This window comes from Pogoniulus pusillus, chromosome 39, assembly GCF_015220805.1.
Source record: "Pogoniulus pusillus isolate bPogPus1 chromosome 39, bPogPus1.pri, whole genome shotgun sequence".
NCBI classification, from domain to species: Eukaryota; Metazoa; Chordata; class Aves; order Piciformes; family Lybiidae; genus Pogoniulus; species Pogoniulus pusillus.
In genome coordinates this window covers 558,160-584,430 of record NC_087302.1, presented here as the reverse complement: position 1 = coordinate 584,430, position 26,271 = coordinate 558,160, and the positions used below count along the sequence as shown (strand labels likewise).

The window sequence follows — 26,271 nt, the reverse complement described above, 5'->3', positions numbered from 1 at the left end:
AAACAACTCAGTTACTTACACAGCAAACAACTCAGTTACTTACACAGCAAACAACTCAGTTACTTACACAGCAAACAACTCAGCTACTAACTCAGCAACCAACTCAGTTACTAACTCAGCAACCAACTCAGTTACTAACTCAGCAACCAACTCAGCTACTAACTCAGCAACCAACTCAGTTACTAACTCAGCAACCAACTCAGCTACTAACTCAGCAACCAACTCAGCTACTTACACAACAAACAACTCAGCTACTAACTCAGCTACTAACACAGCTACCAACAGTGCAAAGCTAACACAGAGTGTTCACTGTGCGTAATCCCTCCCAGCACCCTGCCTGGGCACTGCGGGCACAGCCCCCGTGAGCCTGCCTGGGCACTGCGGGCACACGGCCCCGAGCCAGGCCGCTTCGCCGTTGCAGGGGAGGAGGCGCTGGGAGCTCTTCAAGGAGCAGTCAGACGATGCCGAAGCAGCCGAGCGCAGCTGGTGGCTGTCGGAGAGGAGGAGGTGGGAGCAGAAACTCTGCCGGAGTGAGGAGGAATTGCAGCGTCCCAACCCCTCAGAGTCTGCAGCGCTGAGCGCCGAGGGGCCCCTGCCAAGGCTGCGGAGCCAGGAGGGTCTCCTCTCCGTGTGCCCTTGGCGCCTCTGCGGCTCGGCGTTGGCGGCAGAGCAGAGCCGCCTGGAGAAGGAAGCGCTTAGGAGCTGCTGGCTGCGCCCTGCGCGCCGGAGACTCTCAGCGCTGAGCTGAGCCTGGCTCGGAGACCTGGCAGCTGTGGTAGGTGTTGGCCTGCCAGCAGGGCCAGGCCAGAGCATCCTTTGAGACACCAAATGCCCAGCGAGAGCAGGTCAGTGAGCAGCACTCTGGGCCCTGGCTGCAAGCACAGCTCTCTGCATGAGGGCTGCAGCAATGATGGCAACTCTGAGCCAGAGGAGAAGAATTCCTGCAGCAATGGGGTTGGAACTGCAGGGTCTTTGAGCTCCCTTCAATGATTCAATGCCCACAGCGTGTGGGCTCCTCTGGACCCTCTGCCCACCCTAACCACTAAAGTCAGCACGTCCCAGGAGCCACATCATGCTGCTAGGGACCACACTGGCTGCCTCTGCCTGGACCCTGCTGAAGCTTAGTCCTGGTCTGTAAAGGATTGGAACGAGGGTGGCAGGAGCAGAGATGGTAGAAGCAGGGGTGGCAGGAGCAGGGTGGCAGGAGTAGGGATGGGAGGAGCAGGGGTGCAAAGAGCAGAGTTGGCAGGAGCAGGGCAGCAGGAGCAGGGTGGCAGGAGCAGGGATGCAGAGATCATGACTCCCTCGTGGGCTGGGTCACGAAGTGTCTGGCTCCTCCTGCCTCCCTCCCACCACTGCTGTAGCACAGACTCCAGCTCCCTTGGGCCAGTATCTGTCTCCAGGCCTCATCCTGTTTGCTCAGGGTGCAGCAGGAGGTTCTGCAGTGCAATGGCTGTGGGCACAGTGATCCCAGGAGCAGGCGAGTGCTGCCCAGGGACTCAATCCTTTTGCCAGCTCTATAGGCACAGGACACTGAGGCTTTGCCTCCAGGGTGCTCAGAGCACCAATGCACGAACAAGTGCAGCAGCAGAGCTGTGCCCTCCAGCAGCTGCAGGGGAAGCAGAAGGGGAGGCTTTCCCCCATCTCATTCTCTTGCAGAGGGGTCACAGCAGCTTTCCAGCTCAAGCTGCAGGTGCTCTGGGGTGGGTGCAGGAGATGTGCTTTGCACATTGCTCTGCTGCCCTTGAGCAACACATTGCATGGAGGTCCCTGCTGAAGACCACTGTGGAACACAAAACTGACTGTTGGACAGGAACCTTGGGGTCCAGAGGAGGGCAACAAAGCTGAGGAAGGACCTGAAGAATAAATCTGATGAGGAGAGAGTGAAGGAGCTGGTGATGGGCAGTGTGGAACAGAGGAGGCTGAGGCAGAGCTCACTGCTGCCTACAGCTACCTGAAGGGACACTGTGGAGAGGCTGCTGCTGGGCTCTGCTCACAGAGAACTGCAGGCAGAGCAAGGGGGAATGGCCTCAAGCTGAGGCTGGGGAGGTTTAGATTGGACATCAGGAGGAAGTTTTTCCTGGAGAGAGTGGTCAGGGGCTGGGATGAGCTGCCCAGGGAGGTGCTGCAGTCCCCCAGCCTGGCTGTGTTTCAGGTGGTTTGTCTGTGGTGCTTGGGGCTGTGGTCTAAGGTGAATCTTGCAGAGCAGGGCTCTAGGTTGGGCTTGGTGACCCTGAGGGACTGTGCCAGCCTGGGTGGTGCTGTGACTCTGTGATTCAGCCGTGGAGCCCCTGCTGCTCTGCACAGGCTGAGCAGTCCTCTGCTGAGCTGATGCTCCCCAGGCCTGTCCTGTTCAGCCTAAGCCTGCTCTTTGCTGCAGCCCCAGAGCATGGGCACCAAAGCAGCACACAGAGCTCTGTCTCCAGCCTGCAGCACATCCCAGTTCTTGGAGATGCTGCTCTTCATTCAGATTAGTCTCATGATCCACTCTCTGTCTGTTCCAGCACCAAAGGCTGATGCTCTGCCAGAGGCTTTGTGCTGCCCACACACCAAGCCCAGAAGCTGTCCCATGTCACCTTAGCCACCTTGCAGTGCCCTGGGCAGCCTCCTCCTCCAGTGAGTGAGGCCAAAGGAGCAGACCATGGCTGTGCGGCTGAGGACTGCTGGAACTTTCTGTCAGCTTGTGGAGGTCTGGATGCTCCAATGCAGTGTCCCTTTACCCAGCTGGAGGGGGAGCAGCCTGCCTGGTGAGGCTCCACAGCTGGCAGTGGGACCACTCCTGCAGATCCAGGGCCATGTCCTAGCTCCCAGCACGGCCCTGCCCCTGATCTGGTCACCATCCTGCCCACTTTACTTACAGTGGTTGTCAGCATGACCTGGGAACAACTCCATGGTCCTCTTGTGGGGATCCTCCTCCTCAGGGCTCCTGCCCTCTGCCTGCCATTGGTTGGGCGTCTTGAAGAGGCTGCTGCAGCTGCCATAGGCACAGCACTGGTAGGCATAAGGCACCTCCAGGACCCTGCAGAATGGGAAGGCAGAGCTGAGCTGCATCACCTCTGTGGAGTGGCTCTCCATGGCCTTGCACTCTTTGCTTAACTGCCATGTGTGACCCACGTGAAGGGCTCCATGTGGGACAGTGTGGACCTGAGTCACCCTTTGGTGCCACTGCACTCTTCCTTTTGGTGCCACTGACTCTCAGTAGGAAGTTTTCAGCCACCAGGTTTGGAAGCTGCACTGGTTCCTGGATAATTCCCAACCCCTTTTCCTCACTGCTGTGATTTCCAAGAGCTGGCCAGGCTGGAGACCTGGGTAAAGGGGAACCCCATGAAGCTCAGTAAGGACAAGGGCAGAGTCCTGCACCTGGGGAGGAGCAGCCCCAGGCACCAGTGCAGCCCAGGGACTGTCCTGCTGGAGAGCAGCCCCATGGAGGAAGACCTTGGAGTGCTGGTGGGCAGCAAGTGCTGCATGGGCCAGCAACGTGCCCTTGTGGCCAGCAGGGCCAAGGGCATCCTGGGGTGCATTAAGAGCAGGTCTAGAGAGGTTTTCCTCCCCCTTTGCTCTGCCCTGGTGAGACCACACCTGTAATACTGTGTCCAATTTTGGACTCCCCAATTCAAGAGAGACAGGGACCTGCTGGAGAGTCCAACTGAGGCTATGAGGATGATGAAGGGACTTGAGCATCTCTGCTGTGAAAGAAGACTGAGAGCCCTGGAGCTGTTTAGTCTGGAGAAGAGAAGGCTGAGAAGGGATCTGATCAGTGTCTGTCAATACCTGGGGTGGGTGTCAGGATGGAGGTGCCAGGCTCTGTGTGGTGGTGCCCACTGACAGGACAAGCTGGAACCCAGGAGGTTCCACCTCAGCACAAGGAGGCAATTCTTTGGTGTGAGGGAACCGGGAGCAGGCTGCCCAGAGAGGTTGTGGAGTCTCCTTTGGAGACTTTCCAAACCCAGCTGGATGTGTTCCTGTGTGCCCTGCCCCTGCTCTGGCAGGGGGCTTGGGCTGGATGGTCTCCAGAGGTCCCTTCCAACCCCTGACGTTCTGTGATTCTCCCTGGACTGACCTGGCCTCTTCTCCCGCCCCCTGGCACCACACCATGCTCATGGCAAGCCTTCACTCTTCAGCCCAAGGTACTTTTTTGCTGCACATCCTTCCTTCTGCTCAAAGTGAGCAGCTTCCCAGGAGCTTCAGCAGTGCAGGGTTCCCTTCCTGTTGCTGAAGATCAGAGAGGCACCTCCAGACCGGTGGTCTCAGGTCTCTCAAGTGCAGCAGGCCACTTTGATTTGCCTGATCTGCACTCGGGAGCAGCACTGTCAGCTGCTGCTACTGGCAGGTGTGACAAGGTTAATTGCACAGCTGCTGAACAGCATCTGGGTGAAGCTGCAGCAGTTGCATCTCCTGCAGACAGCAGCCTCCTGCCCCTTTGCTGGGAGCCAGGCAGCGCTGCTGGAGGCAGAGGAGCTCCAGGTTTTCCAGGCAATGAAGGCCCTGGGGCAGGACCAGTGGCTCTGGTGAAACTCGAGAGCCTACAAATGTGCTTTTGTTTTCAGTCCCCAAACAGCTCTGGCCGGGCCCCAGCAGGCTGAGGGAGCTCTGTATACAAACCTGTTTCCTGCTGCAAGCTCCCAGTTAAACCTTCTTACTGAAAGGTGGGAGGGAGGGACAGACCCTCCCAGGATGGCCAAGAGCTGTTCTCAGGGCATTGATTCCTCCAGATGCATGCCCCAAGAATAAGGCTCATGGCACAAGCTCAGCGTTAGGAACTTGGGTGGGTCACTGCCTGCTGCGGGGCAGTGAACCACTGCTGCAGGCTCAGTCTCTCTGGTCCCAGACCAGCTCCTGTCAGCAGAATTAGTGCAGAGGAGGAATGCTCCTGGAAGAGCTGAACTTGACCTGCTGTGCCCAAGGGACTGGGCTGCCATGCTGGGTGTGGAAGGACCTCCAAAAGCTCCTGAGATGCCCTCCCATTGGGAAAGCAATCAGGCAGCAGATCCCAAGCAGATCCTTGGCTCCCAGAGAGCTCCTTGGGAGACCCAAGCAGAGGAGAGTTCTGCCTCAGGGGAATCTGAGTCATCTGCCTGAGGGGCAGGTGCTGGAGACCCACTGCAAGGGAGGGTCAGGAGAGGCAGAGGCTGCACTGCAGCACTGCAGCACTGCAGCACTGCAGCACTGCAGCACTGCAGCACTGAGCTGCAAACCCTCTGCAGGCTCTCTCGCTCGGTTTGCCCCCTTCAGGCTCCTCACTCATGCGCAGCAGAGCAGGCACGGCCACACAGAGAGCTGGGTGAAGGCAGGCTGGATATCATTAGCCAGCACTGCCTGCTGGGGATGTTTGCCGTGGGGAGCAGCCCTGAGCTGGCCTGCTCCGTGCGTTCCACGTGTGTGTGTTTGGGCTGCGGGCGGCAGGACCGCGACAGCAGCACCACTCTCCCGTGGAAGGCTTGGAAAGAGGAGGGCTGTGAGCAGCAGATGAAACTTCCTCAACCTATTGGCCTGGAAGGCTGGAGGAAGGCATGGGATAAACAAGGAGAGCAGGAGGCTGATTGCTGTAAGCAAACACAGGCAGTGCAGAGCCAGCAGCCAGAGCCAGCCCCTCCAGTACCTCATCCTGGGGAAGCTCTCCTTGGTGAAGGGCTCCGAGAGAGCAGGGTTGCCTTGCAGCTTCAGGTGGGTCAGTCCCCCCAGCCCATCCAGGGGCAGTGTCACCAGCTGGTTGTCAGTCAGGTCCCTGATGAAGGGAAAGCAGAGGAGACCACGGTCAGGGTTTGGCTGCTGGCAGCAGCACCTCGGAGACCCTTCCTGGCTGCCTGGGCTGCTCCCTCAGCGCAGTGCTGAAACAGGGCCCAGGGGCCTCTGCAGGTGGAGAGATTGGGACTGCAAGCCCCGAGGAGGTGAGGGCTGGGGCTTAATGCCCATGCCAACAGCCCTGGGGGGTGTCTCTCTCCCAGAGCCCCACACTTTTCTCCCCCATCACAGCAGGCCAGATGTGAGTGCAGCTCTCAGCCTGTGATCCCCCATGAGTCTTGCCGAGGGGGTGAGGGCTGCAGAGCCAGCAAAGATGTTCTGCAGTGACTCCTGCTGGGATGGTCCAAGCTGAGCTTCCACAAAGGCACCTAAGGCACTGGAAAGTGAAGCTCTAAGTGTTCAGGGGGAGAGCATCTTGAAGCTGAGCTCCCTCTGCACTTCCAGCATCCTTTTAATGTTGATAAGAAACCTTAGGCTTTGCTCTGCCCACATCAGTGCTGAGCCATGCACCTTCTGCCAGCTGTGTGCCAGGTGCCCCTGTGGCTGGGCAGTCAGCCTGAGGTGCCCAGATCCCTGCTGCCCATGGCCTACTGTGGCAGAACACTTCTGCAACTTACAGCTTGGCGAGGGAGTGCAGGGTCACAAAGGCTTCAGGGTGAATGACCTGGATGCAATTCCAGCTGAGGTCTCTGCGAAGCAAGGAGATGCCAGTAAGGGGGATGCAGGGCAGGGCAGTGAAGCTGCTGACAGGGGTTTGAGGGGGTTCAGTGTGAGCAAGGTGTGGGCTCTGTGCCCCCTGGTCAGCAGCAAGTTCTGTCTCACCACAGCTCCCTAGAGACAAAGCTCTGGGGCCTGTGTGTGGTTGGTTCCCAACAGAGGGCACAAGAGGCTGCCTTGCCTGAGCTCCTCCACTGAGCCCAAAGGGAAAGGTTCCTTTTTGCGTCCATTTCTGTACATCTGGGGCTCTGCTGCCAGCAGGCTGAACACCAAGGCAGCAGAGAGGCTGTGCCTCAGTGCTGTGGTCACAGTGCTGCCTGCCCAGGCAAGAGCAGACAGCAGCAGAGGCTGTGTGCAAGGAGAACCAAGGTCCTCTTAGAGGTCCTCTTAGTCTCCTGTTGTGTGCTTGGGGTCACTGAGGCTCCTCAGGGAGCTCTGCTTCCATCTGAGCTAGAGGGCTCAGCTCCCTCTGCCATCAGCAGAGAGAAGCCTGTGTGCCAGGAGGCATTCCCTGCCCCAGGCCGACTGCAGAGCAGCCCCTACAGAGGTCACTTCTGCAGCTCTGAGGGGAGCCAGGAGCCTCTGCCCTGGTGTGTGCCACGCTGCAGCAGGCTGAGGCTGGCTGTGAGGAATGCTCCCCATGGGGAGCCAGAGCGTGCCCAGGGCTGCAGCTTGCACTCAGCTGCACCTTTGCATGGCTGCAGCTCTCACACCTGCCTCTGCCTGTGCCTGTGCTGCCAGACCTCGGAGCTGAGCTTCCTGGGCAGGCACAGACACTGCACAGGACACTTGTGCTGGCCTCTGAAGTGCCATTTTTGTCCCAGGCTGCAGCATGGGGAGAAGCTGTTGTGTGATTCAGTTCACACCCAGTAGCTGAAGCTCCTTGGAGCACTTCCCCCACAGCCCAGGCAAAATCATGCCCTGCAGAGCCACCAGCCAGAGGTGCCAAGCACTGCCCTGGGCTGTCTGCTGCAAGGTCACCACGGGTGGGTGGTACCTGCGTGCCTGTGTGCTCTGCACATGCCCAACCTGCTTCGGGGTCGTGGGGAGGCAGCCATAGACCACCTGGGATGTTCTGCAGGGCTGGTCTGGACCAGTTCAGGCCAGTCCCTGCCAGGAGCCCATGGGCACTCAGGTGGCACTGTCTGTGCTGTGCCATGTGTGAATGTCTGCACCTGTGGGCAGCACTGCCGGCAGGTGATGGGTTTATTTAGGGGGGAGTCTGCAGGTAGATGGGAAGCCAGAGGGGAAAGTTGTTCCCTGAGGGAGGGATTGGTGCCCTGTGGGAAGGGTTGGTGCCCTGAGAGTAGGTTTGTGCCCTGAGGGAAGAGTTGTGCCCTCAGGTAAGAGTTGTGCCCTCAGGTAGGGGTTATGCCCTGAGGGAAGGTTGTGCCCTGTGTTTTGTGAGGGGAAGCAGAAGAGGTTCCAGACAGCAAAGGCTGGGAGCAGGGCAGAGGGGAAGGCTTGGGAAGCTCCCGGGGGGCCTGGGGGGGCTCAGGCTGCCCTGCCCTGCCCTGCAGCACTTACAGGGAGCGCAGGGCCAGCAGCTGCAGGAAGGTGTCTGCCCTGATCTCTTGGATCCTGTTGTGCTGCAGGCCCCTGAAAACAGAAAGTGGTTTGAGGAAAGAGCTGCGACAGAGCTCACACTGGGCAGGGACCTCTGCCCCATGGCAGCAGGCACAGAGTGCCACAGTGCCAGCTGCTGCTGGAGCCTGGGGGAGCTGCTCTGGTTTCAGAGAGTACCCAGGGTGAGCCACAGAGCAGCTCAAAGCCATCCCTGCTGTGGTAGCCTCTCCTTTTGATGCCATCCTGCTGCAGTCAAGTGGCCTTGATGTGCAGTGGCTCAGGTGCCCTTTAGCCCCACAGCCATGCTGGTGCCCACTCTGCTGCACCCTGAACCTACCAACTGCTTTGTCCAGAGCCAGAGGAGTGTCTGAAGCCTGAGGCTCAGCAAACAGCTCTGTGTGAGCTGTCAGGAAAGGCTGCAGGCTGTTGCCTGTGGCCCCGGAGATGATTTGAGGGCTGAAGGCACTCAGGCAGATCCCGATGGGCTCAGCAGCCACCTCCTGCCCTGCGCTCTCTGACATGCCTCAGCCCCTGCACAGCTCCCTGCCAGCAGCCTCCTGCCCTCGCCGGGGCAGGGCAGGCAGCAGGGCAAGAGCCCAGAGGGCGTTTGCTGCCTGAGCCGCAGTGCCCACAGCCGCTGGAGCCGCACAGCTCACCCCTGCCCTGCTCCCTGCCTCGGAGCAGTGCTGAACGTGGGCACAGCTCCTGCCAAACGCCCACCGGGAACTGGCAGGGCTGCAGGCATGGTGTGCCCATGTGTGACCTGCTGCCAGGGGAGGGAGCCACTGCCTGGGGCTCTACCTGCGACCCCTCCCCGCGGCTGCTGCCAGGATCTCGGCTCAGCTGCCAGGACCTGCGTGTGCTGGCTGCAGCCTCTCAGCTGCCAGGACCTGCGTGTGCTGGCTGCATCCTCTCAGCTGCCAGGACCTGCGTGTGCTGGCTGCAGCCTCTCAGCTGCCGTCTGGCCACACGGCCGTGGTTTAGAGGCTCCTGTAGCTGCTCTGCTGCTGCTTTCTCAGTGCCCCACGCAGCCAAGAAGGCATTCAGTGGGTGCCCAGTCCCAAGGGGGTGCCACGGGAAGCTGGCACCTCTGCCAAGAGCTGAGTGAGCTCACTGCTGTGCCGGGGTCCTGTGCCTGCAGAGGGACAAGGTGTGGAGCTCTGCCCCATGTGCAGTCCAGAGAGTGAGCTCCCAGTGCTTGGTGAAGGCTCACTTCTGCCTTTGGGAGCTGCCCCTTTGCCCAGAGCACGGCGTGGCGGAGGGCATCTCTTTACTCACAGCTCCTGCAGTCGCTGGCACCGGTGGAAACTGGGCAGGTCTTCTATCTGGTTGTGTGACAGCTCCCTGCAGGGAAAGGAGCAGCACAGAAACGTTAGGAGGTCAAAAGTGAGCACACTGAGCCCTGTCTTGGCAAGCAGGTCCTGCAGGAGAGGGCATGGCCCCAGCAACCCCAGCGAGGGGCAGCTGCCTTGGCACACACCTGGAGCCTGCTCTGAGCAGCTTGGTGCAAGGACACTTGGAGGCTTCACCTCCCCCCAGCCCTGGCACAGCTGCAGGCTGCAGGAGCTGCCTGCTGCTGGCCTTGGGTTTTGCTCCCCAGCTCCGAGTCAGCTGTGCAGTGCATCCCTGCCAGCTCCTGCCATGCTTGCCCGTGTGCAGAGCAGAGGGCTGCTTGTGCCAGGGCTCCTGCCCAGCTGCTGTGGATGGCTGGGGGGAGGGGGCAGAGGATCTCCCAAGAGCTGCAGATGTGCAAGCAGAGACCTGGGGGGGGGAGTTGGGCCAACACAGCAGCCAGCAGCTGCCCTGCATCCTTCCTGGCACAGCAAACCCAACAACTGCCCTGCATCTATCCTGGCACAGCAAACCCAACAACTGCCCTGCATCCTTCCTGGCACAGCAAACCCAACAACTGCCCTGCATCTATCCTGGCACAGCAAACCCAACAACTGCCCTGCATCTATCCTGGCACAGCAAACCCAACAACTGCCCTGCATCCTTCCTGGCACAGCAAACCCAGCTGCCCATCACTTGCTCCCCATTCAGCCCTTCCTGCGTACTGCCAGGGGCTAGGGCAGGGGCTGTGGCACAGGCAGGGGGTTGGCACAGGAGATTACAGGCTGGGAAATCCCTGGCCCCATTCTGCCTGTTGAAAGCAATTCCCAGCAAACTCCTGTTCCCACAGGCTGGTGGCACAGCAGCAGCCAGGGCAGAGTGGCTTGGTAGCCAGAAGACAACCTGTCCTGGCACAGCTGAAAATGAAACTTTAAAGACTGGCATGGGCTGGGTAAAGAGCAGCACTTGAAAATCAGCTTCTCATTGCCTCCCCAGCAGATGTGGCTCTGTGGCTGTTCAAGGGAACTTTGCCCCAGGGTAAAGTTCTGTATGTGGCCTCTCCAACGACTTTCCAAACCCAGCTTCCATCTTTCTGCCAATAAGCTGCTGCTAAAACATTCCAATTATTTAGCTTTCTTGCCAAGCCTCTTCCCACCAATTTTCCATGGTGGAGAGGAGCAGGCAAATGTTTAGTGCTTGGCTCTGGAGCCTCTCACCCAGTATGGAGAAGGAATGAGAGCAGCAGGCACTGCTCCCTGTGTCAGCCCACAGGGCTTGACAGGTGATGCCTTAGCTAAGCGTGGAGCAGGAAGAGCAGAGCCTTAGCTGAGCATGGAGCAGGGAGGACACAGCCCCAGGAGTCCATTCTGCTTTCTCCAGAGCAAAGGCAACCTGATGCAGCCCAGGATGCAGCAGCAGAGCAGCCTCAGTGGCTGAGGCTGTGTTGTGGACACATCAGGTGAAGGTACTGGTGGCACCAAGTGACTTCAGGTCTGCTCAGGGAAGCTTCAGCTACTTCTGCCTGGGAGGGAAGACAAGTCTGTGCCCTGAGCCCCCGAAGCTCTGGACAGAAGCAGCAGGATGATGTCAGGCTCCGCGAGGCTGCACTGCTCTGTGCCCATGCACAGCCCAGGGCCATGAGCCTCATACCCTTGTGGTGGCTCTTTCAGGGGCACCATGTGAGCAGAGTGAGAGCAGAAGCATGGCATTACCTGTGTGTCACAGGCTCAGTGCCAGCCTGAGGCACTGCCAAGGGGCTGGCAGGGAGGGGGACAGCAGCGAGAGCAGCACTGACTCTGCAGGGACAGGAGGCCAAAGCCTGTGAAAGGCAGGAGAGATGTAAAGAAGCACAACACTGGCCCAGGGAGCCTCTCTCTGCGCAGTTACTGTCAGCAAAAGCAGCTGGGGGAAGGGAGGGACCAGGTGAGCTGTCCCAGCACATCTCTGCCCCACGGAGGGGCCAGGCATGCAGAACAGGCTCTGCTGTGGAGCTTCACAGCCTGCTGACTTGCAAACATGGTCAGCAGGCTTGGGACCCTGCAGCCTAGCCCATTCCACAGGCTGCTCTTTGGTGGCAACGTGTCCATTGAGCTGGTCCAGCTGTCTAGAGAGGAGAGATGCTCCCTGCAGGGGCAGCTGGAGCCAAGCTGCTGGGACCTGCCGAGCTACAAAGTGTGCTCTTTCACTCTGCTCCTCTCGGTTCCAGCTCCTGAGATCAAGAATTGCTCTCCAGTTGCTTTCCTGGAACAAACTTTTGTCCTGTGCAGCTTACTGCTCCCATAAAGCCTCCTGCTTGCCCCGGGGCTGCAGACTTGTGTAAATCTGGCTCATGACTCATTTCCTGAGGATGTCTTCAACTGCAGACAAGGTTGGGGACCTCAGGAGTGAGAGATGTGATTCCCGAGAGACCCAAGAGGCTTTCTGAGATGCTGATTTCATCTCCTACCAAGGGAGGCAGAGCTCATTGCTGTCCACAGCTACCTGAAGGGACACTGTGGAGAGGCTGCTGCTGGGCTCTGCTCACAGGGAACTGCAGGCAGAGCAAGGGGGAATGGCCTCAAGCTGAGGCTGGGGAGGTTTAGATTGGACATCAGGAGGAAGTTTTTCCTGGAGAGAGGTGGTCAGGGGCTGGGATGAGCTGCTCAGGGAGGTGCTGCAGTCCCCCAGCCTGGCTGTGTTTCAGGTGGGTTGTCTGTGGTGCTTGGGGCTATGGTTTAAGGTGATCTTGTAGGGCAGGGCTCTAGGCTGGGCTTGGTGGTCCTGAGGGGCTGTGCCAGTCTGGGTGGTTCTGTGACTCTAAAACAGAAGGCTCACAGAACCATGGGATCACAGAATCAGCCAGGGATGGAAGGGACCACAAAGATCATCCAGTGCCAACCCCCCTGCCATGGGCAGGGGCACCTCACACTAGAGCAGACTGGCCACAGCCTCAACCAGCCTGGCCTTACCTCCAGAGATGAGGCTTCCACCACCTCCCTGGGCAACCTGTGCCAGGCTCTCACCACTCTCATGCTGAAGAACTTCTTCCTAACATCCAGTCTGACTCTCCCCATTTCCAGCTTTGTTCCATCCCCCCCAGTCCTGTCACTCCCTGACAGCCTAAGAAGTCCCTCCCCAGCTTTCTTGTAGCCCCCTTCAGATACTGAAAGGTCACCTGGGAGCCTTCTCCTCTCCATAGTGAACAGCCCCAACTGCCTCAGTCTCTCCTCACAGCAGAGCAGCTCCAGCCCTCTGCTCATCCTCTCTGGACACGCTCCAGCACCTCCATAGCCCTCCTGTAAGAGGGGCTCCAGAACTGGGCTCAGCACTCCGGGGGGTCTCAGCAGTGTGAAGCAGAGAGGCAGGATCTCTGCCCTCCACATTCATTCAGTATCCAAGCAGGTAGAGCCAAAGCAGCCCAGAGGCTCTGAGCAAAACCCTGCTGCCACTCCTCACCTGTGGGCAGGATCCTTCCTGCAGGGAGTGGCACTTGCTGGAGGTCCAGTGCAGGAACCCAGCAGTGTGTGAACTGGGATTTACCCTGTGTACACCCAGGAGCTCTGAGGTGCTGCTGCTGCTCTTGCCCACCCTCCTCTGCAGCCTCTGCACCCTGCTGGCATGGGGCAGACAGTTCCCACCGGTGCCAGGCAAGCAGGAGGGAAATGGGGATGTGCCTTGCTGCTTCCAGCCCTGAGTCCAGGGCATCGCACTGGGATGCAGCACCAATGCCAAGCACATGCAGAGGTGGAGGCAGTGCCTAACAAGTACAGTGAAAAGGAAATGGGGACAGGAGCCACAGGTGGTCCTCCACAGCTGGTGCTCTCCTGAGCTAGGCAAGGGGAAAGCCTAGCTTCTGGTGGCACTTTGCTGAAGGCCAGAGAGGGCACAGAGAGGTTTGTTACTCACAGGACTCGGAGGCTGGGCAGCTGCTGGCACATCCCCCTGGGCAGTAAATGGATTCCTGCCCGGGTCAGGGTCCTGGAGGAGTGGAGGAGAGAGAAGAAATGGTGTCAGTGAGAGCCAGGGCACACCTGTGACCTGCAAAGCAGCTCCTGTCCCAGTGTCACTGAAACCCCTGGAGGGAGGCAAAGCCTGGCTTTGAAATGGGCCTGCCCCAGGATAAGGTGCCCGTGGGGAACCCTGGGGTGCTGAGTCCAGTGCTGGCAGGGTCTGCCATGGCTCTCTTATCCCAGTGCCCCACTGTCCACACTGGTGATCCCCTGGGGCCACCACTGCCTCAGGAATCCCTGCTTGGCATGGCCAGGTCATGTGTGGAGCAGTGCTCCAGGGAGCCATGGCACAGACACTGAAATTCTCCAGGCTCCTGCTCTCCTGGTCTGGACTAGACCAGTTGCAGGAGTCCCCAGCCAGGGGGGCAGACGTGGGGCACTGCACTGCTGGTGCTGCTGCTGGGGGGGGGCTCAGCAGGCCATGCTCTGCGCCCCATGGCTCAGCCCTTCACAGGCAGAGGGAAAGGAACTGAAACCCAACTCAAGCCCAGATTGGGCACACTCAACAGCACCGAGGAAGCAACTCAGGGAGAGAAGAGCTGCTTCCAGCAGCCACAGGGGCACGAGGAGGCAGAGAGGTGAGGGACAAGGGAGGGGCAGAGCTGAGGACAACCAGTGGCAGAGCACTGCAGAAGTGACCCCTGCTGAAGCAGCCTGGACCAGCTCCGAGGAGGAGGAGGAAGAGGAGAAGCAGCAGAGTGGAAGGCAGAGAGCTGCCACTCACAGAACTTCCAGGCTGGTGGTGCCCTTCAGGTCTGGAAATTCTCTGATGTCAGTTGCACCATTGAGTGACCTGCAGAGAAGAGAGGGGCAGCAAGGTGGGCAGAGGACCCAGAAGCAGGGTCGCTGCCCATGGTCCCAAACCCATCAGCCATGGGGGTGAATCTGCTTGCTCTCCACCCAGATGGGGTGATCAGAGGCTCAGATCCAAAGGTTCCCTTGTCATCAGTGTGCCACTGCTGGCAGGGCCATGGAGCAGGTGGATGCTGTGAGCTGTGCAGTGAGGCTTGGCAGGCTCAGGCCCTGCCCAGCCACTGACATCCCTGCCACAATCTCAGCAGCAAATCCCAAACTCTTACCATGGGCAATGCAAGCAGGTCCCATTTGAGCCTCCCTGAGCTGTGCCTCTGGGGCTGAAGACTGTCAAGGGTTGATCTGATCTGCCCCAGTGTGCCCCCACAGCCAGTGGCTGTGTGAGGCACAGGCACAGCCTTGGAGGGTGCTTAGTGCCTCACTGCTTAGTGCTGTGCCACCAGAGGTTAGCTGGAAGCCAACCAGGCCAGGCCAGCCAATGTGCAGCAGCCCTTCTGGTCCAGGTGGTGCCCACCACGTGTTGGTGGCTCTGGAGGAGGCTTAGGGCCTTTTGTATGAAGGTGGCAGTGCCACCAGAGCATTCCTGCGGTGCTGCTGGCATCAGGGCAGATGTTCCTCTGCTTCTGCACCTCGTGGAGCAGGGCAGAAGCCTTCAGTGGCCTCGTGCTTGGAGAACAGCTGGCACAGGGCTCGCTTGAGCAGCGTGCAGCAAGCAGTGGCACAGTGAGTGCTGCCTTGGCTGCTGCCCACACAGCTGTGCAGAGCCCAGCAGGCATGAGGGAGGGGAGGCTGCCCCCAGAGCTGCCTTCTGCACAGAGCATCTGCAGCGCCTGCCGCTTGGCTCACTGGCTGGGTGAGTGGCACCATGGCCTTCTGCTGGCACAAGGGCACTAGAGAAGAGGAAGGGAGGCCACGGGGGTGCCCTGCTGGCAGGGCCTGGAGCTCGGCCCCGTTGGCAGCTCGGAGGCCGTGCTGGGTGCACTTACAGGGTGTGGAGCTTTGGCAGGTGCTGGAAGGCAGACTGCCCAACGAACTGGATGGGGTTGTCGTAGAAGTGGCTGCAAAGGAAAGGAGCAACTGGTCAGGTTCTGCTGCAGGAGCAGTGAGCCCGAGGGAGCTCCAGCCTGACCCCAGGCTCTCTCCCTAGCCTGGTTTGGGTGAAATATGTTCTCCTGCCGCTCTGAGAGGGCCCTGCAGGGTCCTGCTGTAACAGGCAGGCTAGGAAGATGCAAAGCTCTCCTGAGCCCTCCTAGTGCTCAGACCCTGCTCTTGATCTCTCCTCTGTTCTCAGGAGTGCACAGCCCCAGGAGCTTCCCTGCTTGGCACAGTCAGTGCAGAGAAGGGACCTGCAGGATCCAGGAGCTTCAGGAGGAGTTGAGTCACCTCCCGGGAGGAGCCTTTGCCTCACTGGCTGCGAAGGGCTCCAGCTGGGCAGTCCCCACGGCGGCACGGAGACGTGGACTGGTTGGGCTGAAAAGGGAGTTTAGGGATCGTCCTGCTTCAATGGCTCTGCCAGGGGCAGGGACACCTCCCACCAGCACAGGCTGCTCAAGGCCCCATGCTACTTGGCTTTGGAAACTTCCAGGCTTGGACCCTCCACAGCTTCTCTGAGCAGCCTGCTCCAGTGCTTCACCACACCCCTGGGAAAGAATTTCTTCCTCATGTCTGACCTGAATTCAGCTTCTTTCAGCTCGGAGCCATTGTCCCTAGCCCTGGCACTCCCAGACCTTGTCCAAAGTCCCTCCCAGGCTCTCCAGGTACTGGAAGGCTACTCTAAGACTTTCTGGAGCCTTCTCTTCTCCAGGATGAACAGCCCCAACTCTCCCAAACTGTCCTCACAGGTGAGGTTCTCCAGCCTCTGATCACCTTGGTGGCCTTCTCTGGACCTTTTCCATCATTTCCATGTCCTTCCTGTGCTGTGTTCCCCAGAACTGGAGGCAGTGCTGCAGATGAGGTCTCAGCAGAGCAGAGCAGAGGGGCAGAATCCCCTTTCTCATCCTGCTGGCCACACGTCCTTTGCTGCAGCCCAGCACACAGGTGGCTCTTGGGGCTGCCAGCACATGTTGCCAGCTCATGTCAAACCCCTTATCAGCCAGCAGCTCCAAGCCCTTCTCTGCAAGGCTGCTCTCAATTCACTCCTCACCCAGCCTGGGTTTGTGCTTGGGACTGCCCTGACCTAAGCTCAGGACCTTGCCCTTGCCCTGCTGAAATTCGTGAGGTTGGCTCGGGCTCACCTCCGCAGCCTGCCCAGGTCCCTGCCCTCCAGCACAGCCACACCACGCAGCTTGGTGTCATCTGCAGCCAGGCTGAGGGTGCCTCAGCTCCACTGCCCATGTCACTGGCAAAGATGTGGAGCAGCACTGGCCCCTGAGGGACTCCACTCCCTCACCTGTGCCTGGCTCAGAGGGGAAGGGATCTGACCCAAGGTGTATTCACCCACAGAACTTCACCTCCATGCGTCTGGAGCAGACACAGAACCACCCCAGGCCCTGACACACACAGACTGCTGCCAGCAGCAACTCTAAACACACACAGTACAAACAGGCAGCTGGCAGCCAGGGCGTGGAACATCCTATCAGGCACAGCAAGATGTCCATGCAGACCACCCAGGTGTTGCTCCACTGCTGTTAGCAACCTGCGCCACAGCACAGCTCAGCTGGAGGGGAAGCAGAACCCAGGCAGCAAACCCGAGCCGGGGCTAAGCTCAGCTGGTGTTGGCCCAGGTACAAGAGGTGTCAAACCCTGGGCATGCCTACAGCTGCCAGAAAGCCCAACCAAGGCAGCAGGAAATGCCCCTGGCGGGGATGGAGGGGCTCGGGAAGCAGAGCTGGACGTGCTCACATTGTCTGCAGCAGAGGGTTCCCAACAAAGGCCTTCTCCGGGATGGCTTTGATGTTGTTGTTGTGAAAACCGCTGCGGGGAGAAGCAAACATCTGAGCGTCAGCGGAGCAGAAAGGAGACACCTCCGCCCTGCGCGCCGAGAGGCAGAGAGCCTGCGAGCAGCACCGGGGCAGGAGCAGGCTCTGCTCCGGCCGCAGGCGCTCAGCCAGCTGCGGCCCCTGGCAGCACAAAGCCTTCGCCCTGCTTCGGGCACCCTCTGCAGCTGCAGCTCCGTGCGCTGCGCTCGGCCGGCAGCCAGCAGGCTGCGGGGGAAACGCTGCCGGGGCAGGACAGGAGCAGCCGAAGCCCATCCCCCAGGGAGTCACACTGCTGTGTGCTCCATGCAGCCCCACGGAGCTGGGGGTCTCCATGCAGCCCCACGGGGCTGGAGGTCTCCATGCAGCCCCATGGAGCTGAGGTCTCCATGCAGCTACACGGGGCTGGAGGTCTCCATGCAGCCCCACAGAGCTGGGGTCTCCACTGCAGCCCCCCAGCTGCTCAGCAGAGTGCAGCCAGCAGGCCTGTGGGATTTGGAGTGTCCGTGGCTCTGGCTGGGAGCACTTCAGTCAAGCCTGAGCAAAGTGCCAGCAGCAAACTCGTGCAGCAGGACTGAGCTCTGTGGCCACAGCCTGAGCTGCTGTGTCCAGGACCAAGGGCAGGCTCTGGGTGATGCCCAGAGGAGGTTGCTCATTGCCAGGGGAGGCTGCGTGGGGCACTGTCTGGATGGCTGCTGGAGATGTGCCTCCGGTCTAGTGAGGAGCATTGCAAAAGCCATGGCAAGGTGCAGTCAGGGCCATGTTCTCAGCAGGAGTGCCAGAGGGCAGGATGGCAGCTGGGCTGAGCAGGGAAATGCCCTGACAGTTCTTCCAGTGGTGTTAAAGTTTCACCTCCAGCCTCCCAGAAGCACCACAGCAGCTACTTCTGTCCCACCCCAGCCTGTCATGAGTGTGACACTGTCGTAAGGTCCACAGGACCTGTGGATCCACATCCACTCAACCCCGTCCCAGGACTGTTCTCATGGGTGCCCAGTGGGAGAGCTTCCCAGGTTTGGGGTCTCCCAGGCTGAGTGCTCAGAGGGGAAAGGCTCAGGAACTGCCATGGTCATAGACTCTCAGTTCCCTGTTAGGAATCTGTCCTGAGGGAGGTCAAACAGCTCTGCGTGGCAGAGGAAGTGGCACAAGCCTGCAGAAGCCACAGCCTCATAGTGGCACAGAGGGCTCCGTGGTTGGGGTCCCAGCTGGGGAGTGGGCATTGGAAGAACCTGGGGATCAGATGGACTTTGAGTCCTCCTGCTGCCACAAGTGACTGAGGAGCTGCAGGAGCAGCCTGCTGCAAGCCAGCTGGAGGATGTGCCCTGCACCAGTGATGGTGCAGAGGCTGCTGGGGAGGTGATTGGAGCATGAAAAGCTCTTGGGTGGTGGCAGAGAGGGCAGGGAAAGGCAAAGGAGAGGCTGGCAGCAGTGCCCTCCTCCGGGCAGGGCACAGGCTGGGCCTTGCTGGCCACTCTCCGTGGGGAATGCTTTTGCAAAGGAAGGGACAGAAGCACTCACAGCTCCTGCAGCCGGCCCAGCGTCCTGATGGCCCCGGGGAACTCCAGCAGCTCGTTGTAGTTTAGGTCCCTGAAAGACAGAGGGGAAAAACATTCATTAACTTGCTGCAGGAACTCACCCATGGCTCTGTGCTCCGGGGGCATGGAAACTGGGTTGTTAGGCACGGCAGGGAGCCTGTTCCTACCGTGCTGGTCCAGCCTCTGCCTGGAAACAGGATCTCACACGTTCCTGCAGCTGGAATATTCCCTGCTAGGAGCACCAACAAGGGGGAGCCAAGCCCTGGACCTGCTGCCTCATGTACCCAGAGCGCCTGTTCCCCTCTCCCAGGAGCTGGCCCCGGTGCTCTGCCTGTGCCTTTTCCTGCCTTCCAGGTCAGAAAGGCCTCTTACAAAGGACAAGAGACAAAGGAGCATCCGTGGAGGTCCCACGGAAGGGCTCCTCTGGGCCCCTTCCCTTGGTGCAGAGATCAGGAGTCCATTCCCTGGGTGCTTGTCGAGGGAGTGCCCAATCTGACTGCCACTGGCACTGCTGCAGCTGGGAGCAGTGGCAAGAGCAGGCTGTGGGGAGGCTAAGGGCTGCTTGGGATGGCTGGGGGGAACCAGTGGAAACTGCCAGCTGGATGTGGAAGTGATGTGCAGGAGGTGTTGAGTGCCAAGCTGAATTTGCAGTGGAACACAATCTGCCAACCACAGCCACATCACCTGCCCTGCCCTGGCGACCAGGAGCAGCATCTGAGCCTGTCTGAAACCTCAAGGGCTGCGTTTGTGCTGCTCTGGAGCAGGATTGCAGCCATGGGCAGCAGCAGAGCTCTGATGGCACTGATGCTGCTGTTGGCTGGAGGGGCTCATGGAGCCATGGTGTGGCTCCCCTCTAGCTGCCCAACGCTCTCCTTGGAGAGGCAGCTCCAGCTGAAAAGGTCACAAAGGTCACATCTGACCCCATCCTGGACAGCCTGAAGGCTGTGTGACTGCTTCCTACCTGCACCAAACTGCCAGAGTCTGAAGTGGTCGATACTTGGGAACAAGAGGGCAATTACTGGCTCCTGGAGATTGCTCTGTAATTACCCTTAATGGCCTGCTGAGTAATTACCTGGATTGTGGTTGGCAGAACAGAAATAACTCTGCACTTGCACAGCCACCAGCTGCTGCCCTGCAGTCCTCCCCCTCTGGGCCCAGGCATGGCAGCTACACTGTGCTCTCTCTTGGCCTCCTCTCCCTTACAGTCTTCTCCTTCACCAGTGTCCCTGCTTGGGAATTGCCCCACGGCAGGGTCGTGGCTGTGCCCTGGAGGCGTTTGCACAGCAAACCAGCCCAGGGACTCTCTGCAGCCTGACCCTCCCCTGGTGCCCTCCTGGGCTGCAGGCCTGCAGGAGCTGTGTCCTAGGGGATGTGCACCAAGGACAGGAGACAGCACAGACAGGTGCAGGGTCACAGAATCTCCTGCTTGGAAAAGACCTTCAGCTCCTCCAGCCCAGCCAAGCCCAGCAGCTGCCTGTGCTCAGCTGCCAGACCATGGCCCCAGGCTCCTCATCCTGAGGTCTTCTGAACCCCTCCAGCACTGCCCTGGGCAGCCTGTGCCAGTGCTCCATGACCCTTCTGGTGGAGGAATCTTTCCTAATGTGCATCCTGAGCCTCCCCTGGTGCAGCTGGAGGCCCTTTCCTCTCGTCCTGTCACTCACTACCAGGGAGCAGAGGCCAGCCCCCCCCTGGCTCCAAGCCCCTTCCAGGGAGCAGCAGGAGCACACAGAACTAAGCTGTCCTGGGTATACAGTGCTGGGCCCTGTGCTGTTGTCAGTGACAAGGACAGAAATCAGTGCACCCTCAGCAAGTGTGCAGGTGGCACCAAGCTGTGTGGCACAGTCAACATGGCAGAGGGCAGGGATCCACCCAGAGGGACATGGGCAGGCTGCAGAGCTGTGCCCAGGCAAACTCATGACATTCAACAAGGCCAAGTGTAAGATCCTGGACCTGGGTGGGTGCAATCCCAAGCACAACTCCAGGCTGGGTGGGGAATGGCTGAGAGCAGCCCTGAGGAGCAGGCCCTGGGGGTCTGGGGTGAGGAAAAGCTCCACAGGAGCCTGCAGTGTGAGTGCAGCCCAGACACAACCCTGTGCTGGGCTGCAGCAAGAGCAGTGTGGGCACAGGGCAAGGGAGGGGATTCTGCCCCTTGGCTCTGCTCTCCTCACACCCCACCTGCAGTCCTGGGTGCAGCTCTGCAGCCCCCAGCACAAGCAGGACATGGAAGTGTTGGAGCCAGTGCAGAGGAGGCCACCAAGGTGCTGAGAGGGCTGCAGCAGCTCTGCTGTGAGCACAGGCTGAGAGAGTTGGGGCTGTGCAGCCTGGAGAGGAGAAGGCTTGGAGGAGAGCTTGGAGTGGCCTTGCAGGATCTGCAGGGGGCTGCAGGAGGGCTGGGGAGGGACTATTGAGAAGGTCTGGGAATGGCAGGAGGAGGAGGAATGGGTTTGAAGTGGCAGAGGGGAGATTGGAACTGGATGTTAGGAAGAAGTTGTTTGCAGTGAGGGTGGTGAGAGACTGGCACTCAGCCCTCATCCAGCTCCAAGCAGATCAAGAGTCTGCCCCAGGCTGCTTCTTTGAGCCCAGCAAGATCTCTTAAGAATAAGTGTCCCACCAGATGCCTGCTGCTAGAGGCACATGTGGCTTCTCACCAGCTGCTAGGGTGCTTCTGGCCAGCTTCTGTCACTGCTATCTGTTGGGTGTCCATCACTGGCAGGGCCCTACACAGGGGGCAGGACCTCTGCAGTGCACATCCCTGCACTGGAGCTCAGGGAAGCACAGAGGTGGATCTCCTAAGAGAAGCCCTTTGCATGGTAGAAGTGCAGACAGGACACTGCTGTGCACTTGGAAAGCAGCAGGCAGACCTCAGCACCCCCCAAATCTCTGTCTGCACCTAAGGTGCTCAATGCCTTCAGGAATCTCACCCTGCAGTGACCTCCCAAGGTCACATTCAGGAGTCACAGCAGTGCAGCAAGCTGCAGAGCTCACACAGGCCTGGGGTCTGCTTCCCTCCCCTGTGCCAGGGACTGAGGGGCTGGGATAAGCCTACGTGGTGCCAAGGGATGGGTCCCACGGGCGCTGTGAGCCCTGTCTCCAGGTGACACTCAGCCCACCCCCACCACGTCCCCAGTGCTGGGGGAAGCTCTGTGCAGTGGAGCAGGGCTGAGATCCCCCCCAGTGCTACCCCATGTGCCTGCCAGCAGCTGGAGAGCAGCCTTGGCTCCGGCGCTTCCCTCCCAGGAGCTGTACCCAGCGATTCCCAAGGAACAGCTCCGTGTGCTGCAGTATTTGCTCCTGCCCTGCACCGAATGCACTTCCTTTCCAGCCCGGGTCTCTTTCATCAGCAGCTGAAGGCTTTGTTCGCAGCTCCGTGTGCCTGCAGGTCCCTACAGGACCAGTCCGCACAGCTCCGCCGGCCCTGGCAGCACCTCCTGCCTGCCTCCCTCCCCCTGCGCTTGGCAGACACAAAGAGGGCTGTGTTCGGCAGCTGCCTCTGGGTACAGCAGGCACATCCGAGTGCTGCAAGCCTCGGGAAGTGCAAGCACAGCCAGGTGTAGCTGTGCTGCTGCTGCCAGCAGCTGCACTCTGCTCGGGACAGACCTCTGCCGCCTCCCGGGCTCTGCAGAGCTCAGCCTCTCCCTGCTGCAGAGCCACCTCTGGCACCGAGGCAGCTGAGCAGAGGAGCCTGAGGGCTGCCCCACTCCTCTTGATAAAGACGTGCAGGGAGAGCGCCCAGAGGCTGGAGCCAGCTCTGCCCAGCGATGCCCAAGGACAGCACAAGGGCAGTGGTGGAAGTCGAGGCACAGGAAGTGCCATGGAAAGAAGAGGAAAATGTCGCTGTGAGGGTGACAGAGCCTGGAGCAGGCTGCCCAGGAGGGCTGTGGAGTCTCCTTCCCTGGAGGTGTTCAAGTCCCACCTGGCTGTGTTCTTGTGTGCCCTGCCCTGGGTGCTTCTATTCTGGCAGGGGTTTGGTCTGGATGATCTTTCAAGGTCCCTTCCAACCCCTGCCCCTCTCTGGTTCTGAGAAACTGCTGCCCACCACCAGCTGCCCTGAGTGCTGCTTGCAGCTGGCTGTGCCAGGTCCCTGTGCCACTCACACTGCCCTGACTTGCCCCCAGCACTGCCCTGTGCCAAGCCCTGCTGATTGTAGGGGGTTCACCTGGTTGGAGAAGGCTGGAAGAAGCCAGTCTTTGAGAGGGCCTCCAGCTCATCTCTTTGCTGCAGTGAGAGAGCTTTGCTGCAGCTCTCCCAAAGTCCAGACAAAAGGGGGGCTTCCCTCTCCTTCTTCCTTCTCCCTTCCCCTTCCTTCCAGGAACTTGGCTCAGGATCCAGAAGAATCCTCTGACCTTCACCTGGGGGAGGCTGTGGCTGCTGGTGGCAGTGCTGAAGATGCTGCCCCTTTGGTGACATTCAGCCCCAGAGCCTCTCGGAGGTGTCTGTGCTCAGCAGCGCTGAGGCCAGCCCAGGCTTTGCTCCACCTGTGATGAGCCTCGCCCAGGCTGTGTGCCCAGTGGTGAGATTCTGGAGCTCCTTTCCTGGCACTGGGGCAAGGCAAATGGGAAAGGGTTTGAGCTCAGTGGGTCTGGGAGGGTCTGCCACACACTTTCCTCCACTGAGGTCAGTGGATTGCACTTAAAACCCTTCCCAGGGCTGGGGGCACAGAAAGTGGAGGTGACATAGGAAGCACTTCCAAGTGTCCTCCTCCTTGCCTTGCTTTATCTGAGCTGCTTGAGCACTGCTTTGCTGCTCCCAGTCCACACTCTTGACACTTTCCTCCTGCTTCCAGCTTTAGGATGCTGTGGGGAAAGCTGCAAAAAGCCAAAGGTGCTGCTGGTGCCATCAGCCCCACTGCTGTGGAACGTGGGCTGGGCTGGCCACGGGGCTGTGCTGGGATGCATCTTGGCCCAGGGAGCCCTCATCTGTCGCTGGCAAGGTCCCAGCTCCGGGGCATTCCCCAGGGCATTGCATGCCAGGTGTGAGCTCTCCTGTCTGTGGCTGCTGCCTTTTCAGGCACTGGAGGCCAGACCCAGTGCCAGCATCGCCTGATGAAGGGCACCAGTGCAGCACGGCCGTGGCTGTGCCAGAGCAGTGAGGAGAGCTCCTGAAGCCAGCAGTGGGCCTGGCAGAAGAGAGGGAATTCTGCCCTTGAGCAAGGCTTTTGGAAGCACACTGACCCAGCTGAGAGCAGCTGAAGGATGTGGCTATAAAACATCCCTCTCCTGAGCTGGGCTCCAGGCTGCCAGCTGCAGGCCTCGCCGTGATGGGGCTAAGGGAGCCTTGCCCTGCTGCTCTGGCTGCAGTGCAGAGCTCCCAGGGGTCAGCCAGTGCAAGGCACAAGAGCTGCTGCCGGTCCAGGGCTGTTATTTCCAGAGGGAGCTTCGTGTTTGGAAGAGCTTAACCACCCTGCTGTTGGTGTGGCAATGGGAGCGGAGCTGAGATCAAAGGCAGAGCTATTGTGGGGCTTAACTGCAGGGGATGCGAAGCTGACAGCACTCAGCCTGGCACCATAAATATCCTCACGCAGGCCAAAGCAGGGCAGGAGAGGAAAGAGTCTCAGGTCTCTGCCTGCCAGGGGCTGTCTGTGGCTCTGCACTGGGAGCCAATCGAAGGTGCCACAGTGGCAGAGCTCTCCAGAAGCCACAGAGCAGCACAGGTTCGCAGCTGACAGACCTGGAGGGGCAGAAGGGGAGAAGCTGGGGACAGGACTCGGCTGACTGCTCAGTGCCAGGGGGTGCAGAGGGGACTGCTGTGTCCTGGGGGAGGCTTGCTGCAGCCTGAGACAAGGACTGGCACTTACACTGGTCCCGGGCTGGCATTTACACCCAGGCATTTACATCCAAGTGCAAGGTCCTGCAGCTGGGTCGAGGCACTGCCAAACACAAATCCAGGCTGGGCAGTGCCAGGCTGGAGAGCAGCCCTGAGGAGAGGGACTTGGGGGTGCTGCTGGAGGAGAAGCTCAACAGGGGCCAGCAGTGTGCACTTGCAGCACAGAGAGCAGCCACAGCCTGGGCTGCAGCAGCAGCAGTGTGGCCAGCAGGGCCAGGGAGGGGATTCTCCCCCTCTGCTCTGCTCTGCTCAGACCCCACCTGGAGTCCTGCATCCAGCTCTGGAGCCCCTGGGACAAGAGGGCTGTGGAGATGCTGGAGAGTGTCCAGAGCAGGGCCAGGAGGATGCTCAGAGGCTGCAGCAGCTCTGCTGTGAGCACAGTCTGAAAGAGTTGGGGCTGTGCAGGCTGGAGCAGAGGAGGCTCCCAGGTGACCTTCTTGTGGCCTGCCAGGATCTGAAGGGGGCTCCAAAAAAGCTGGGGAGGGACTTTTGAGGCTGTCAGGGAGTGGCAGGACTGGGGGGGATGGAGCAAAGTTGGAGGTGGGGAGAGTGAGGCTGGAGGTGAGGAGGAAGTTGTTGAGCAGGAGAGTGGTGAGAGGCTGGAATGGGTTGCCCAGGGAGGGGGTTGAGGCCCCATGGCTGGAGGTGTTTGAGGCCAGGCTGGCTGAGGCTGTGTGCAGCCTGCTCTAGGGTAGGGTGTCCCTGGGCATGGCAGAGGGTTGGAACTGGCTGCTCCTTGCAGTCCCTTCCAACGCTGACTGGTTCTGTGGTTCTATGGTTCTACAACTGCCCTTGGCTGGCACTAACACCTGCCCTTGGCTGGCACTAACACCTGCTCTTGGCTGGCACTAACACCTGCCAAGCTCCAGTAAATGTCACCACTGCTGCTGCTGCTGTGAGCTGTGTTGGCTGCTGTGGCCACATCAACCTCTGGCAATGGTTTAGTTGGTGCCTGAGAGCCCAGGGGGGCACTGTGAGCATGGAGGTTGAGTCCTTGCCCACCACCAGGCAGACAGCTTCAGCAGGGTGCCTTGTGCCAAGGTCGTGGCTTGTGGCTGACTGGAGCTGGGCAGAGCTGTCAGATGCCTGCAGTGGGGACAGGAGCTGTGCCCGTGGGTGCCCTCTTCCCGTGGTGTGGCCCTCCTGGTGTGTGCTGAGTGTGCCCTTTCCCAGACACAGCTGGGGAGGTGCAGCAAGTGCCTGTGAGAGGGGGAGGGAGGGAAGGGGCATGAGAAAGGCCCCAGAGCAGGGCTGAGTCCAGCCAGCCTGGAGCCATGTGCCCAGCCCCGAAATGGAGAGGTGCAGGAGTGCTCTGGGGACAGAAGTGACCTGGCCTGGGCATGGCCTGCTAGGGGCAGTGCTTTGGGTTGGGAAGCAGCCACATCCCAGGAAGCACATTTCCAGTAACTGCCAGGAGAGGCCAGGCTGTGCTGGGGTGCAGCTGAGCTGTGCCCCATGCCATGGGAGGGTTGCCAGGCACTGCTGGATCATGGCATCTGCAGGGGCTGGCAGCAACCTCTGCTCAGGGATTCATCCTGACAGCCTGGCCCAGGACCACGGGCATGGTGCTGCACCCTTTGTGGAGTCCCAGAAAGGCTCTGTGGAAGGGACCTTAAAGCTCATCCAGTGCCAGCCTCTGCCATGGGCATGGACACCTCCCACCAGCACAGGCTGCTCAAGGCCTTATCCAGGGAGGGGGCAGCCACAGCCTCCCTGTGCCAGTCTCTGCCCACCTTGACTCTCAACAATTCCTTCCTCCTCTCCACTCTCACTGTCTCTCAGCTCACAGCCATTGTCCCTCCTCCTGGCACTCGCAACCCTTGGCAAAGTCCCTGCCCAGCT

At 59.9% G+C, this 26,271-nt stretch overlaps 1 protein-coding gene across 1 annotated transcript in view; it reads right to left on the bottom strand.

Moving 5' to 3' along the window:
- The window catches only part of LGR6 (leucine rich repeat containing G protein-coupled receptor 6), a 177,804-nt gene that overhangs the window by 10,805 nt on the left and 140,728 nt on the right, over positions 1-26,271 (bottom strand). The window contains exons 8-17 of the mRNA XM_064173489.1: positions 18,590-18,658; positions 17,001-17,072; positions 15,146-15,217; positions 14,071-14,139; positions 13,243-13,314; positions 9,304-9,369; positions 7,987-8,058; positions 6,360-6,431; positions 5,600-5,725; positions 2,859-3,019 (exon numbers count right to left, since the gene is read on the bottom strand). Coding sequence (XP_064029559.1) covers positions 2,859-3,019; positions 5,600-5,725; positions 6,360-6,431; positions 7,987-8,058; positions 9,304-9,369; positions 13,243-13,314; positions 14,071-14,139; positions 15,146-15,217; positions 17,001-17,072; positions 18,590-18,658 — 851 coding nt within the window. The remainder of the gene's footprint in view (positions 1-2,858; positions 3,020-5,599; positions 5,726-6,359; positions 6,432-7,986; positions 8,059-9,303; positions 9,370-13,242; positions 13,315-14,070; positions 14,140-15,145; positions 15,218-17,000; positions 17,073-18,589; positions 18,659-26,271) is intronic.